The sequence below is a fragment of the Temnothorax longispinosus genome, chromosome 1 (assembly GCF_030848805.1).
Source record: "Temnothorax longispinosus isolate EJ_2023e chromosome 1, Tlon_JGU_v1, whole genome shotgun sequence".
NCBI lineage: Eukaryota > Metazoa > Arthropoda > Insecta > Hymenoptera > Formicidae > Temnothorax > Temnothorax longispinosus.
In genome coordinates, this window is record NC_092358.1 from 17,682,572 (window position 1) to 17,700,163 (window position 17,592).

The following is a 17,592-nucleotide window of genomic DNA, read 5'->3' on the forward strand; positions in this document are numbered from 1 at the left end:
TATCATAGCTGTAGCTTATTTCTGTCAGATGCCACAGTTTAATACAGACTGCGGACAGCAAAGTGTTAACAAATAATGTGATTAAGTCAAAATTTTTATTGCGTTAAGTAAAAATATAATTAATGCAAAAAAGCTCTTTTGGATTTACCGTCATGTATAAAAATGACGAATTAATTTGACTCACATCTGACATCTTCTTTTTCAATGAAAATATAACGAGGTTGAGCGGGGAATATTAACATCGAAAAAGAGTACTTAAAAAGATTGAAAGTCGATGCTTTTGAAGCAAAAATTTAATCAAAAGCTTAATTAGCGACCTATTAAACTTACTTAATTAAAGGGCTAAAAGGTTTTCTGTATTTCATTATACATAGATGTACAAAAAGAAATAGAACTTTTGAAGTTCTACAGACTTGTTTTTTTTTTTTATTTTTACTGAGTTTAAGTAATTAACACGTAATTATCAAATCCGCGTAGTTTCTTGTGTAAAAATTATGGCTGATAATTTAAACTATTTATCATACGACTCAACACCTCGAGAAAATATAATGACAAATTTTGTACCTAAGCACATCTTCCTTATTATTAATCAATGCAATTAAAAGAAATTTTACTTTTTTTCGGATGTTAAAGAACACCAAAGCGTTGAAAATAATACATAAATAAATAAAGAAATATAAGCAAATACGAAAGATATCGAGTCGCACACTTGCAAAAATATTATTTATCACAATTCAATATTTTTAAGTGCTTAATCTATTTGATACACAAAATTAACGTATAGAATTTCTGCAAACATCGAAAAAATTAATTAAAGTATCTTGTCTGGCCTCGTCGATCTTGCTGTGAATATTTTCTGTTTGAACCGCAGATTCAATCGTACTCCAGTGATTATGGCATCGGGACGTGAGCTATGTTACGTTCTGTTGGTGGGAATTCTCTCCTGCTACGGCATGAGCTTCGTCATACTGAGCAAGCCGACGATATGGAATTGCACATACCTCAGGATCGGTCTCGGTCTCTGTCTCAGTATATGCTACAGCGCAATCCTCACGAAAACCAATCGAATATCGCGGATATTCAACCAGGGCACGAAGAAGATCAAGAGGCTCTCCTACACATCGCCCAAGAGCCAAGTGGTAATCGCTATCGGTGAGTACGAGCTGCACTCACCTCGGTAAACACGTCGACAAGCTGTGGCATTGAGAGGATAATTGCACCCCGATGCTTGACACAACGTGAAATAAAAGCCGTGTTCGACCGAAGAAAGGGAATAATGGTGCGATCCTTACGATAAGATTTCGCATCGGTATTTCTTATTAAGATAGACACGATAAAAATTTGCACTTTACTGACGCAATCCGTATACTTGTTACACTTTCGATCAAAACTAAACATCACGCTCCATAACGCTATTTATTTTTAAACAGGAATTAATATCTCAAGAGATACTTGAACAACGATTTGAGTTAATCGTCATTGTTCTTTCTACCCTCTCTCCGTGTCTTAAAAATTTTACAAGTTTTATGAAATATTATTTTTTAATAGAAAGTTATGCGAGAAGTTATGATTTCCAATCGCGCCTTTTATTAACTATAAAATCTCGTAAATTATATACAAATATAAATAATATTCTATTTTTTTAATCAAATAACTTTATTCTGCTTTTGTGAAGAGGAAATAATTTGGAGAAATGCGCGGGGCATTGCATAGATCTTCTCTTCTCAGCACGTTTCCGTTCATTATTCGATTAACAATGCAAACAGTGGCTTCTAAAGTACGCAGAACCTGATCCTGGATTACGTGACTCCCATTTGCTCAGGGATCACCGCAGTACAACTAATCGGCGCGATCGTATGGCTGATGATCGAGCCGCCGGACACCACGGAGATCCATCCGTATCCGCTGTCCGCGGTGCTCACGTGCCGCGTGTCCACGTTCTCCCTGATGATGTCCCTCGTCTACAACATGTTCCTGATCTTGATGTGCACCCTGTACGCGTTCAAGACCCGCAAGATACCGGAGGACTTCAATGAGGCCAAGTACATCGGCTTCACCATGTACTCCACGTGCATCGTCTGGCTGGCCTTCGTGCCGATCTACTTCGGCACTAACAACGACTACAAGGTTTGTGCCACAGATCGCGAGTCTACAGGTGCGAAACCACGCGCCCGTCTTCACACACACACACACACACACACACACACACACACACACACACACACACACACACACACACACACACACACACACACACACACGCACACACACACACACACACACGCACACACACACGCACACGCACACGCACACGCACACGCACACGCACACGCACACGCACACGCACACGCACACGCACACGCACACGCACACGCACACGCACACGCACACGCACACGCACACGCACACGCACACGCACACGCACACGCACACACACACACACACACACACGCACACACACACGCACACACACACACACACACACACACACACACACACACACACACGAGCCTTATGGCGCGTTTTTCTGTGTTAACATGTAAAGACGAGCGGACGGCTGCCTACATTGCAGGTTCAGATCGCGAGTATGTGCATGTGCATCAACATCTCCGCCTCGGTCGCCCTCGGCTGCCTCTTTACGCCCAAGGTCTACCTGGTGCTGTTCCAGCCGTATAAAAACGTCCGCCCCGGTCACCCTAACGTGCGTATGCTGGTTTTGTTACTTATCCCATCTAACAATTTAATTCGTGAAACGGGATTGACAGAATGTTCTAGAGTTTCCAGAATTTAACTTGACTCCAAATCTCACTATTATATATGTATAGTAACAGCAATCTCTGTTTTTCGCCGATTCTGGAATAACTTGTATATTACATTAACTTTGATGGGGATTTCAAGGGGTAACCTCTTTTGCCGTTCGAGAACTCAATTTAGACTTTGCCGTATACCTAGATTCGACTCAAATTATCGCATTCTCCTCTCCTCGCACAAGTAAACAGATTTCTATTGCCTATTAACCTTTACCATGCGCGAGGACAAGCTTGTCGGACAAACTTTGATCTAATGCCACAGTAAATTACACATTGGGGTTTCGCTATTATAAACGATTTATTGATTAGAAGGCACACAATAGTATAGTGCAAAATTACCAATTCAATGCTCTGGGACTCCAACACGTCACATATCGTAGTTATAATGTACCAAAATACATTAAAATAGCCTTTTTTGCAACTTTAATTGCAAATTTCTCAAGATTCTGACGTGATAGAGCAATTTGACAAACAGGATCGAATTGAGCGTCCAAAAACTATAAGAAATGATTATTCTCTTCAGTGTTAAAAAAAAAAGTAATTTTTTGTTAAACAGTGTAATAGGATGTAATTAATTTTAATAGTTTCTTTCCTTGTTTTGTTGAAGGATAGTGCTCCCTCGCGTTAAGTGCTTACTAGTTATAAACAATAAACATATTTCTCTTCCAAATCCCTTCTCTTGTTAGCATTATGGATAATTCCTGGATATTCATTATTAAACAAATCCCGTCGTCGAAGCTGTTTGTCCTAGTTCCCATACTGGCCATCAAGAGAATTAAGCACTTAACGCGAGGGAGCACTATCCTTCAACAAAACAAGGAAAGAAACTATTAAAATTAATTACATCCTATTACACTGTTTAACAAAGTTACTTTTTTTTTAACACTGAAGAGAATAATCATTTCTTATAGTTTTTGGACGTTCAATTCGATCCTGTTTGTCAAATTGCTCTATCACGTCAGAATCTTGAGAAATTTGCAATTAAAGTTGCAAAAAAGGCTATTTTAATGTATTTTGGTACATTATAACTACGATATGTGACGTGTTGGAGAAGTTTTATTGCAATCAAAATTATAAGTACGTTGTTACGTTCAGCCTTTAAAAAGAATTTGTTGCGTCGATTATGGTTAAAAAGATATTGATGATTAACGTAAAATGTATTGCGTCAAAGTTCTAATATAATACACTAAAATAGTCTTTTTTGTAATTTTAATTGCAAACTTCTCAAAATATAACGTGGTAGAGCAATTTACTAAACGGGATCGTATTCAGCGTCCAAAAAAACAATGGCAAACATTTTCTCGTTAACCGTTATTCTCGTTCTTGTGCATTTTTTTCAACAGTGTTTTTATCGCGCGCGTGTTTGTATCATAGAATTTAATAACATTTGTTCCTTAAAATTAAAACACGATAGAAAAACCGTTTTATTTTGCAATAATTCCGATCACAAAATACTGAGAAAGTTGCATCAAAATAACAATCCCCCTCCTTTATTTACTTACTTAAATTACAAGAAATTGAGGTTTAGAGTCGTAAATATATATCTGAGTTTTCTATAACTATAACGTCCACCATTAAAAAATAATCGTAACACGCTTTATCGAAGTGCAATTACAAAAGGGGGAATTGAGTCTCTATAAATCTATAGTTAGAAACAGATCGGTGAACACGTGGACACTGTGTTGAAACGTTGCAGAATTAATTGTGAACGTTATGCCGAATTCGGCTAGATTCACTGGTGCGCACAAAGGCGCATATGTAAAGGCCGGTCTGAAATTGATGTTAAAGACGTATATGCTAACGCTAACGCTAAACAATTCGATCAATTTGACGTTCAGCCGTAAGTTACCGCACTGTTTGCGGAATTTATGCCGAGTAGAGTGAATTTCCATTCCCCTGGTCGAGTCGTGCTTATACGTGTGCGCTATGGTAAATCGGCGCGCGACGGCTTTTCGCTTGCAACGGTGCGCATTGTAGAAATACAGACCAGGGGAGGATATATTCGCTATTAAACTACAACCCTCGCCCCCCGCTCCCCTGTTCCGCCCAATACACCTGACGATGTCTAACAATTTATTCGGGGCTTCCGCAGACGAGCGGCTTGCAGAGCGGCAATCGCGCGGCGTACAGCATGCGCTTCGCCGCCGGTCGCAGCCAGACAATGCAGAGCGTGACATCGGCCTCGGCGGCCTCACGCAGCAGCCCGACGATGCCCCGCGGGGCCACGGGACGCGCGGACGAGCGAAAGCACGCGAACGGTGAGACCCAGGCGCTGGCGAGCCCGTCGGTCGAGGAGACTTCCGTTAGCTAGGTCGCTCTCATACACCTCCCTCCCTGTCCAGAGCATCGGGCGAGGATGCGCGAGACCGAGGCGGAGGTGTATGTTGTTAACGGCGGCAACGACGGCGGCGGCGGCAGCGGCAGCGGTGGCGGCGGCGGCAACGACAGCAGCGACGACGACGACGAAGATGGGCGCAAGCTGTCGACCGTTCAGGAACTGCCGGAGCTCACCGCCAGCCCGCCGGTCAGCCTAGCGATGCGCCAAGCACGCGAGAGGAGTCAGCGCGAGGAGTCGGGCGAACCGCGTCGCGATTCCGATCAGGTGATGGATTTTCCTCGCCTCCGACAGAGGATTATTCAGCAGGAACGCGAGCAGATTGAATGGCTTTTCAAAAGAGCGTGATAGTGAAAATCTAATCGAGCACAGCTGACTCAATTAGCTTGCAACAGCTTGATACGCAAGAAAGCCTTTCTTTTCCATGCAAATCGCCCGCAAGGTGTTCGATACCTGGACTTTTATACCTCGCTTTATTCAAGGAATTTGTCGTTTTATTGCACACTTGGCGATTGTTCATTTCAGTTGCATCGCAGGACTTCTCTCTTTTCGCTTGCTTTCAGAAATTTACTTTTCTGGAATTTCTCACCATGGCTAACTCTCTCGCTACATCGTTTGCGTTATTTTGTAGCGCTTTTTAATTTTACTTTGCCACGCTTTGTAACGTTCGTTACGGCTTTATATCGTCACGAGACGCAATTCCTAATCCATATACTCTTGTATTTCCTTCTCGAGCCGAGCGATCGCAACGAAGCCGCGATCAACAGCATTTCCGAGAGAGTAGAAGCGCGCGCGAGGAAAGAGGGATCGTGCCCGAACGAGGAGCAGATTCTAAGCTACAGCAACTCGCCGACCTTCTCCGAATTCTCCTCGTAGTATTCGAACGGTCATCCCGAATCGCGACAGGTCCCCCCTTCAGCATCCTTCACGGAGCTTCCGACCAGCACGAAGGGCCTCGTCTATCTTGCCGCACTCGACAGCATTTTATAAGCGCCAGACGTTTTATATATTCCCACGAGATGTGAGTGATCTGCCAACGCTTGTTTAACTCTTTGTACTCCCGTGGCGACACACCAAGTTACACAGGATGTTTCATAACACTTCGATATTTTAGGAATTGACTTTTTGAGGTCATTTCACGAAGAAAAGCTTATGTGAACATATGGTCTCAAAAAGCGTTATTTCAGAGATATAGGGTGTTAAAAATTCTATAAAATTGTTTTTAATAGCTTTTAAACAAAAAAGGTTCTTTTTTTTAGTAAGTACTTGTAATATTTTATAAAAAGTCAATGGCAACTATAGAAGCAAATTTTAGTGCATTAATGCCCAAAACTTTTATGACAATGGAATCAAATCTTTCTGCAGATTTTTATTGTTTCATTAAAATACATTTTCTCATTAAAGATTCTAAAAAATGGTAATTAAAAGAATAAAATAATTTTATAGAATTTTTAATACCTTGTATCTCTGAAATGAGATTTTCGAGATCATTCATATTTATATAAACTTTTCTTCAACTTGTCAAATCAACTCATAAAATATTGGACAGTATTTAAGAATATAACTAAATCTGACGGACATTCTTATCATAAATTAAGTAATATATACATTTGAACTATAAAAGAGGAATCTAAATTAAAATCGAAAAAGCTTCCATTAACTGAATAATTTATATTTCTAAATTATTGTGTCTTCTTTCAGGACAGATACATTCTTTGACAACGAAAAATTGTCAGAAAATTATGAGAAATTATCAGAATAATTTTGAGTGCAAAGAGTGACATTTGAAATCGTAAACGCATACTCGACGGCCGCAACTTGGTCGTCCGAAAAAAAATGGTCCTTTTGCACAGACTGCGATTTTGTACAGTTATTCATATCGGAAACCTTCGTGTTTTGTTTACCCTCGGGCGCGCGTACGCCACGCTCTCGTCGACATTCAGCAAGTTTCCAGCATCACGCGGCTGAGTTTTTGAGGTCTATTCAACTTTCGCGGACAAAGACCTTTTTCCTATATGTGTGCCAATAACGCGGGGGAGTTTATATGAGTTTCGAATTGACCGGAACTCGGCAAGTACCAAGTATTTCGACGTGAAAACAATGGACAAGAGATGCATTGTATATTCATATTAAGAGAATATCCTCTACGAGAGAGAGGATTTGTATAAATTAAATATTCGATATTTCTCATAATTAATTTGCGCCAGATAAATAGCACTTGCTCGTTATTCACAAAACCATCTCGGTATTGTTATATCGACGTGGTACGGTAAATGATAAATTACTCGAAATGATGATAGATCGCCCGAAATTACGCGAAGGTGGTCCTTAAAACACTCCCTCGTGATTTTGGAATACTGTGTACATACGTTAATTAATTATCAACGGATATGAGTGTGCTAGGAATATACGGAAGTATTACAATTCGATAATCAAATTAGCCGAGGTAATTATCGCATCCTATCGCTCGAAGACGAATCACGGATGCGACTGTTAGCGATAGCATTAATCTCAGTCGTAGTAGAAACGAGAATTACTAATTATTATATAATGCTAACAGCGTCTATGCGTAGAGGTGTCAGTTGCCAAATATTCGAAATAGGAGTTTGGTCGTGGTGATCTGGACGTTCTTAAAAAACCCATTGCTTTTATCTTCAATTCGGCTTTAAGGTAAAAATTTCTCTTATATATTAAAATTTATGCGAGAGAGGCTGCAATGAAATTGGAGACGTGAAGTACAAATCCAATTCGCACATTATTCCCTTCCGTTTTCAGCGTAGAAACTTTTGCACAGCTTATCCTTAAGTAAAAATAACTTGTGTCAAGTTGGAGAACAGATCCTCGCAAAAAAAACGGAACATTAATCCCAGCTCGAACGTATAAATTCGAGGCACAATGAATGCGCTAAAGTTAAGACAACGATGAATTTATTTTTAACGCGTCTCAACGCAGTTGTTACATCGAGAGTACGCCTAATAATAAACTATTTTGATGAGAGAGAAAGAGAGAGAGAGAGAGAGAGAGAGAGAGAGAGAGATCACACCGACCCTACAAATAACACATTCCTATACAAAGAAGCCAAAATCAAAACGATTTTATTTGCAGCACGATAAGAATTGCTAGGTAAGAAAGACTCGACGAAGCGTTTTTCGGCGACAATTATATTAATGTTGTTATAGCCATCGTAAGCGTAGAGCGTAAACGAAGGCAAAGTCTATATCGATTCGTTAGGACTGTTATTATCGTTTTCAGAGAATATCGAAAGAATGTCTTGCTAATTCGATTTCTATAATGCTATTTCGCGCGTTGTACATATACGATACGCCTAAGATACCGTTGTTGATTATTTATCGTAACGTGTCTCTGCATTAATATTATCTGAAACGAATGTTTGTATGGCATACGTATCGTTAAAAATAAATTTGAATACAGTCATTGACACTTTGATTATCATGTCGCACATATGGCAGTAAGTGATGATTTTATTTAGCCGTAATTAAGGAATTATTTTATTAAGTATTTATTAAAACGTTAAAATAGAACAATAAAATATAAAAATAATACACTAGATTTATTAGAAACATGATTGTATATATTTATTTTCTATTTCTTTATTTATATTTGTTTCAATCACAAAAGACCTATTATTTCGGTTTGTAAATGACACTCTCATTTATTTCATTTAAAATTATATTATATAATTTATATTATATTATATAATAACGTACAGGATAAGGAAAAAATATCAGACTAATAAAACGTTTCAAAAGCAAAGCATTTGAGAAAAAAATATTACATACAAAAGTAGGACTTCAACAAATGCATCAAACTGAGGTACCCACTTAATCTTAAGTGCAGTTATGAAAGAGATCTCAAGGCAAATTTTAAAATCTTAAATAGAAATCTCTATTGTTTATTTGATATTCTTGCAGCTGACATCTTTTTAAAGTACTATCGACCTGGCAACTTCCGCGTGATAAAACATGGTTGAAACAATTTTTGTACGTAACATTTGCTCTCAAATACCTTGTTTTCAAAATATTTTATCGATCTGATACTTTTTCCTCACTTTGTACAGCATTCCTCACTGTGTATAGTATATGTATAACATATAATATAAGTTGTATAAAATATATTTTTATATTTATTTACCGTTTATTTTTTTATATTTATTTTTTTATTTATTTTTTATGGTTTATTTAATTTAAACCTGCATATTTTATAAATGCCCTCGTACTTCTTGACTTTACGAAATTAAATTGGCATCAAAGTGATAAATAACTTTTTTTCGCAAATATTATCCAATTCTTTCTTCTTCCTTTTCCTCTTTATTTTTATAAGATCTGTCCTAACTTCTATTCGATTCAATTAGTATTTAAGAAACATCGCGGATTTGTGCTCCACAGATATTACTTGATTATTAAATTATTTTAATTAATGACTAATTAATATCTTTGATGATTGAGCGTCTGTAAATACATCGTATTATGATTGCGGAATCTTACTTCCCCGGGAAATAGGATATTTTTAAATTAATGTGTGTGTGTGTGTGTGTGTGTGATTGTACAAAATGTTATATAGCGTTGAAATCTAAATAGACGTCGTTGACACTGCGTGCATGTACTAATATAATAGCTGTTATACGTGTGTACTTATGTGCCTAGCATCGTGAGCTACTTTTCGTGACTGTATATCGATGTCTTCGTGATTAAATCGAGTAACGATAAAAGATACCAAAGATTTTGTCAACAAACAAACAGTAAAATATAATATTATTTTATTTTATTAAGTTTTAGACATTTTATTTAATAAATTTGTATTTATTGTTATAATTATCATTAATGCACAGTAATTTAGCGGTAACATACTACTGAGAAATGTTATTCTATACTTTATGAAGGTATAGAATCTTTATAAGGTATAATATATCATAGAAAGATAATGAATCTTTTTATCGTCACTATTTATATTAACGCTAAACTTTCTTTCTTCCTCTTATACTTTTATTACAACTAGAGAAATGTTCTAATAATCGCAAATAAAAAAGACTTTCATGAGCAGTCGTTATCCGATTTAATGGGAAAGTACGGCGTAGTAGAGATGTACGAGTGATTGTTATAAAAGCGTTATTAATTGGACGTACGGCGAAAAACTAAATATTGAACTGTCGGCCCGAAGGGTGCGTAAGTAACTTCATAAGTATACAACTGCCTGCGATAATAAGCCGATTAACGAACGATGACATTAATGGACTCTATATATAACAGTGCTAGTCTAAGGAGAGACCTGTTCACACAAGTCTAAACTGCAACGTCCGGTTCAAGTGCAAGTACCTTGCGATTTCTCATTCTAAAGCTCCAAAGGATGGATAGACGGAAGCTCTAACTTTTTCCTGGTTAAAAGTTCTCCGATCCTATCAAGTCGAATCATAATCATATCTTCTCGTCGTCGTCATGTCGCCATGTCGTGGAGCAGAACTTTACTTAAATGGTATAACAGTTTTAGAAAAAGATTACCCGTTATGCAGTCGACTTATTTTAAAAGTTATCATTTAAACGAGATGTATTACTTCTAGAAGAGAGAGACAGAGAGGTCAAGAACATTGATATGTATTGTCAGTTTTTACGAACGAGTGAAGATGTATGTACTTGACTGTATCAAACACGTATCTTAGAACGATTAATTAACGAACTGCCGCTGCGCGGTACAATCCATAACGGAGTTCCACAGACTCGTTTAGCAATCAGCGCGATTATCGGTAGTTTGATACATATATCTACGTGTTTGAAATCGATAGATAGAGAAATCGTGGAAAAAGAAATTAAATATATACATGTATAATGTCAGTTGCGAACGAGAATTCCCGGTTTAGCGTGTAAACGACCGTTCCCGACCGCGAAATATTCAATTTTAAATCAGAGAGTTTTATATATTATGGTACCAAGTCGATGTTATAGCACAAAGAGAAAGAAACCGACGAATATACCATAGGTATAATTGTGAACCGTACTTTGTAGGATATTAAAAACAGCGCGAGGATCGTTGTCTCTTAAACCTTAAGTCGATATACAATAGGGGTATTCAAATAAGTTAGAGTTTAACGGTTTGACAGGTTATGTCGGGTTAAAGTCGGGTAAAAAGTTAATTTTTACACTTTTAACCCAAAGATTAATGTGATAGGTTAATGTGTCATTTATGTATTTTGCATAACCTTAAAGAGTAGCGCGCCCAAAGTTAATTAATTAACTTTTTACTCGACTTTAACCCGACATAACCTGTCAAACCGTTAAACTTTAACTTATTTGAATACCCCTAATAATTGACAAAAAAAGGTTAAGCACCTAGAAGCAGGCGTTGAAAGGAAAACTGAACGTCTACAATCTTCTCACATTCACAGATGTATACGCCTCAGGTGAAACGACCACCCTGCATCGCGCAGCCCCCCCCCCCCCTCAAGATGCGGTCTCTTTCAAACTCCGTCAATTGTTCGTAGTGGCGTGGAAATTCCACGTGGGAATTCCACGGTGGACAACAGTTGTCTATGTCTATGTTAATAGCGACAATTATGCCCTTTAATGGTCCATCTGACGTGCATGCTCATTCAATCTAAAATTATTCGCACTACCTACCACGTAATTGTATATACCAAGTTTCGTTATTCTTCGATAAATGTTTCTGGGTGCTTAACTTCTTTTATCAATGTGTGTACTTAGCCGCGGATAAGATTTTGTAAATAAGAGGAGAAAATTAGATACGTAATATGTAATATGGTATATACATAGCGCGTGATATTAAATGTGTGTGCGAAAACAACGGCTTTAAAAGGCCATTTATATATTCAGCCTCGTGAATAAGATTCAAATTAAATCGAAAAACAGTTGAGACTCTGGTTCCTTTCGAACTCCACAATGCAAATAGTCTCGCTTTTATCATAAGCTCCACTGCTATTTGTATCGACAATTATATTCAACACTGAATGTCGCACTGCAAATATTTCCTCCCGTGTTAGGAAGAAAACGAAAAGATTCAAACAAAAAAAATGAAGAAACGGGCGAACAGTTATTGTAATTGCGAATCTATTATTGTGCTATAAATTCTGTTCCTCAGAAAAATAGCTATCTATTTCATAGCTAAGATAAAAAGCATCGCGAAAGATATATTCGTTTTATTGAATTTATCAAATATAAAATAAAAATAATTGTAACTATTAAAAATGTCCGGCTTTTGTCTTTACAAATTTTGTCAAACGATTAGGGGCTTCAATTTATTCGCAAGAAAAACGTATGCGCAAATGTTGTTCTTACAGAAAAGTTGCAAGTCGATTGGTTATCAGATATCTTTTAACAAATCAATTTGCAACGTTTCTGTAAGAGCAGAATTTTAGCATACGCTTCTCTTGCGAATTCAAGAATCGAGCCCCTGGCTTCAAACATTCGTAGCACGCAAAACCTCATCGAGTATTGATGCTGCCTCTACTAAATCAATCTTTGGTAATTATTTACAAAAAGACCCCACCTGCCAATGACCTTGACCTTGACATATGTTGTCAAGGTCACCCTCTTGAGTGACCTTCAGAAGTTTTTAGCCGGCGGTCGTTATTCGTTAAAAAGTTATTAACAAAAAAAGTTTGGAAAATACGTAGGTTAGATGACGCGCTTTAAAAGTATTTAACTGTATTTAACTAACCTACGTTAGTGACGCTCTTTAAACAGTTAAATACTGTTAAAGCGCGTCATCTAACCTACGTATTTTCCAAACTTTTTGTTAATAACTTTTTAACGAATAACGAGCGACGGCTAAAACCTTCTGAAGGTCATCGGGGTCATGACCTTGACAACATATATCAAGATCATTGAAATCGGTGAAGTTGCCAAACTTTTTTTGTTAATAATTTTTTAACGAATAACGACCGCCGGGTAAAAAATTCTGAAGGTCACTCGGAGTCACGACCTTGACAACATATATCAAGGTCATTGAAATCGGTGAGGTCGCCAAACTTTTTTTGTTAATAACTTTTTAACGAATAACGACCACCGGCTAAAAACCTATGAAGGTCACTCAGGATGGTGACCTTGACAACATATGTCAAGGTCAAGGTCATTGGCAGATGAGGTATTAATATGCATAATTACCACAATGCTATATTTTCCAAATTTTTTTTGTTAATAACTTTTTAACGAATAACGACCGCCGACTAAAAACTTTTGAAGGTCACTCAGGAAGGTGACCTTCACAACATATGTCAAGATCAAGGTCATTGGCGAGTGGGGTCTTTTTGTAAATAATTACCCAATCTTTAGAACCTCGATATTTCGGTGAGATTTAGAACAAACTTTCTTCTATAAAATTTAGATAAAAAGACTTGTTCAAAGCCTCATCAAAATATCGAGAAGGCTGATTTGATGAAGGTAGCAGCGTCGAGATTTTGCGTGCTGCGAGAGTTCAAAGCCCGATTGTTTGAAGAAATGTGTGAAGTCAAAAAGTGAACATTTTTAATGGTTATAATTATTTTTATATTACAATTGATCAAATCAATAAAATAGGTATACCTTTCATGCTGTCCATGTTTATCTTAATTATGAAATAAATGTATTTATCTTATGAACTAAATTTATGACACGACCATATATTTATTATTTTAACGAATATTATTTTCTACGTGAATAACATTATAGAACCAAGTTCTATGATATTTTCCGACAACCTTGTGAACTTTAAGAAAAATCATGCCTCATTATACCATTTATTGATTGCCTTCCTTTTTAACTCTTTTACATGTCACTTGACACACGGAATTGTTTCGACCATGAAGAGTTAATGTTTTCTGCCCGACGCACCGTGTGCAAGGCGGTAATGCATAAGAAGGAAAGCCAGCAGTAGCGTAACGAATCGGATCGAGTAGCAAAACTAATACACAATTGACTTTTCTCAATACTGAAATATGCGTGTCCTTCCGCTGCGAGAATTCCTTTTATTCGAAGAAACATTCCTCTCACAAGGAAAGTTTAGCAACCCGAAAATCATATAACTTTTTGTAGAAATAAAATACATATGAACAATTTTTTTGTTTTGGTTTTAAAAGTAAAACATCCATTTAAAGACATTCTGACTTTCTGTATTTTTGTAATATTTCTAGAAACTACTAGATATTGAATACAAAAATGATTTTTCGTGGCCCACAATAACATAAGAGATTTTCAAAGAACTTTTTAATGTTTCTTTTACCGTTCCATTAATCTGAGAATTTTTATATTGTCCGATAATATAAAGTATCTTATAAGTTTTTTACAACTGTGTGTTATGTGTGTATAAATCAGAAATTATTATTTTTAAAAATATGAAATTAATGTCCAAAAACATATTAAAGTGTTAAAAAAATATTTAAACAGGTAAATCGTTACATTAGAAGACCCACGATTAATTTTACGTTTAAAAAAATTGCAATCTTTAATTCATAAGCGGTTGTAAAGAACTTATAAAACATCTAAAAAAAAACGTATAAGCTTATTAGATTTATCTCTGATTATAATTATTATTGAACAATAGAAATTTCTTAATCAAAAAGGAAAAAATAAGTTATTAACAAAATTTAAAAAATTTTTTTAATTTCTTATTATGTTGTAGGTATGTAGGTCAAGAAAATCATTTTGTATTTAATTTTTTTTCAATATCTCTTAGTTTCTGAGATATTAAAAAACCAATATATGAAAAGCCGGATTTTCTTTGAAGGAATACTTTCTTTGTTCGAACTGTTTATCAACCAACAGAAAATTGTTATATGATTATGTTCGCATATATTTTATTTCTACAAAATTTCACGATTGTAGAAATTTTCGAGTTACCGAATCTTCCTTGTCAGTTTCGAAGAAAAAAAAGAGCACTTATCACCGTTACTTTATTTCCAATATACCAACGAGTTTTCCTTAGCCGTGGGCCTAATTATATTTATTTTTTCTTTAACCAATATTTCACGCCCCAAATTCACCTATCCGTTTTCAGACTAAAGGATGGAAGTTATGTCGCTGATCGCAACAACTAGCGATATTAAATTTTATTCGTACGATCTTGTCGTATTTCAAATCGTCGATAGATTAAACAAACTTAGACTGATTAACGGGTCTCTCCGCGGAGATACGAGAATTTTCATGAGTGTCGCGGGAGAAACGCGCGACGTTAACAACGTGGTGTCAATTAATAAGGAACTTAAGTTAACGAACGTATTCGCGATAATTTCTAGCGTTATCGGGCCTGCAACACGCTGTCGGTCCGTATTAAATATTTGCAGGAATTACCGTAACTGTTTCTAATTACGGTTTGAAAATGATTACTACAATTTAAATGTCGTTGTCGAGTCATTTCGTTTATGTATTCTAACTAGATGTTAATCTCTTAAAAGATTCGCTTCCATGTTAATTCTTACTGGCTAGAATGACACAAGCGAATTTTTATCTCTTTTTTGCTTGTAAAATACCTTCTTTTACGAAAATAGGAAATTATAGTAGTTAGATAAAAAATATATTATTTTATTTACTTAATAATTTTACATGGTGACTTAAAAATTTCAAAAGATGACTCGCTTTAAATTTCTTCTGCAATTAATATTTGATATATATTTCAAATTATTCTAAAGCTTCGAAAAGAAGTAATTTTCGGAAATAAGTATATTTTTTCTCACTTTATTTATTTGAAAATAATGCTCTTGTTTGTGTAGAAAAATAATAATCTTTTATCAATTTTCTGATAACATAAAATTATTTTGTATGTTTTGCGTGCGTGAAATCATGTTCATTAAATGTATTTTAATCGAGTGAGGATTAATGCACGATCAGTTACTGCCATTCATCGTTTCATCAATGATGATGATAATCATCATTCATAAGCATTCCAGGATACTTGGCCACATTTATTATCTCGTTGTTAGGCAAGTATCACTTAGCATTCGTACCTTTCTAATCAATAATATTATTCTACGTTATTACATTATGTATGCGTTTATTTACGTTGTAGTACAGTTTATTATACGCTTAACATATTCTCTAATAAATGTCAACAAATTATTTTTGTCGTATAATCGTATAATCAGCACCAAATGCGGCTGATTAATCTTACAATCCTTTCCTCTTAACATGTTACGTCGAGATTCTATGCATGAACAGGAATAACATTGTAAGAATTATAGACAAATACTTTGAATAATGATTTTAGAAAAATTTATAGACAAATGAATTGCTCGATCATTATTGCAAATAAAAGATTTTAAATAACAAAGAATAATGATTTAAACACGCCAAAAATGTTATGTAATATAATTATAAAAGATATAAATTAATAATACGTTAAAAGAACATGTCTACAATAGGAGTATTCAAATAAGTTAAAGTTTAACGGTTTGACAGGTTATGTCGGAATATATACCAATATATACGTTGTTATACAATTATTTTTAACATAATTGATTATTTTTACAATACAATAATGTCATATAGTAATATTTACGTAATAAAGTAAAGTAATGTGCTTAAAATATAACTATAAAATTACTAAAGCCCCTACAAACGCGCATCGTAAAGAGATATTATTGTATTATTGATATATACATACTTTATAATAAACGTGAGTATTTATTTTCAATTCAATTAATTATTACTATAATTTTAAAAAAATTTACAAAATATTTTTAACATTCAATCAATGTAAATTTTATTAACCCATTTACTGCTTTTTTAGATAAAAATACTCGCGCGACGATATCGCCCGTCAGACGCTTTGGAGTTAACTTGGGCCGCAAGTTTGTCAAGCAAATCTTCAAATTTACTACAAATATGACTAAAAATCAAGATTGTTTAATCAACAGCAGCTAATGTTTTATTTTACATTAATATTTGAGGTAAGAGGAGAAGTATAATAGGAAAAAATGCATAAAAAAAAAATACTATAATATTTATTTGAATTGCTATATTTATTTATTTGAATTGCTTTTCTGTGTGATAAATTTGAAAGCATGGAACAACACAAAGGGCAACATTACAATGCTTATACAACTTGACTCCTGAGAGTCTGACTAGTTTCCTTACACAGAAAAAAAAAGAAGTGTCAAATCAACACTGATATATGTACTTGATATACGCAAGAATATATAATCTTGAAATGAGATTATATTGCGTTAAACGAAGAAAACTTGTTTGAATGAAGTCGTTTATATAATAGTTAAACAAAGTTTTATATAGTTCAATTAAGAAAAAAAAATTAAAATAAAAAGTTGAAATCCTTGTAAGAAGATTATATATTCTTGCGTATATACAACTATATACTTATCAGTGTTGATTTACTTCTTTTTTTTCTGTGTAACAAACGAGTTAACTCGTCCAAAGCGTCTGACGGGCGATATTGTCGCGCGAGTATTCTCGTTCAAAGCAGTAAAAGGATTAAGAAATGCGATTTCGGAAT

At 35.4% G+C, this 17,592-nt stretch overlaps 1 protein-coding gene across 2 annotated transcripts in view; it reads left to right on the top strand.

Annotated features, from left to right (window-relative positions):
• Window positions 1-16,202, top strand: part of LOC139812733 (metabotropic glutamate receptor 8) — a 176,442-nt gene extending 160,240 nt beyond the window's left edge. For both annotated transcript variants that reach the window (XM_071777814.1, XM_071777805.1), the window contains exons 13-18: window positions 872-1,152; window positions 1,823-2,127; window positions 2,573-2,701; window positions 4,903-5,068; window positions 5,153-5,412; window positions 5,881-16,202. In XM_071777814.1, coding sequence (XP_071633915.1) covers window positions 872-1,152; window positions 1,823-2,127; window positions 2,573-2,701; window positions 4,903-5,068; window positions 5,153-5,412; window positions 5,881-6,021 — 1,282 coding nt within the window. In that variant the 3' untranslated portion in view covers window positions 6,022-16,202. The remainder of the gene's footprint in view (window positions 1-871; window positions 1,153-1,822; window positions 2,128-2,572; window positions 2,702-4,902; window positions 5,069-5,152; window positions 5,413-5,880) is intronic.
• Window positions 16,203-17,592: the final 1,390 nt, after the last annotated feature.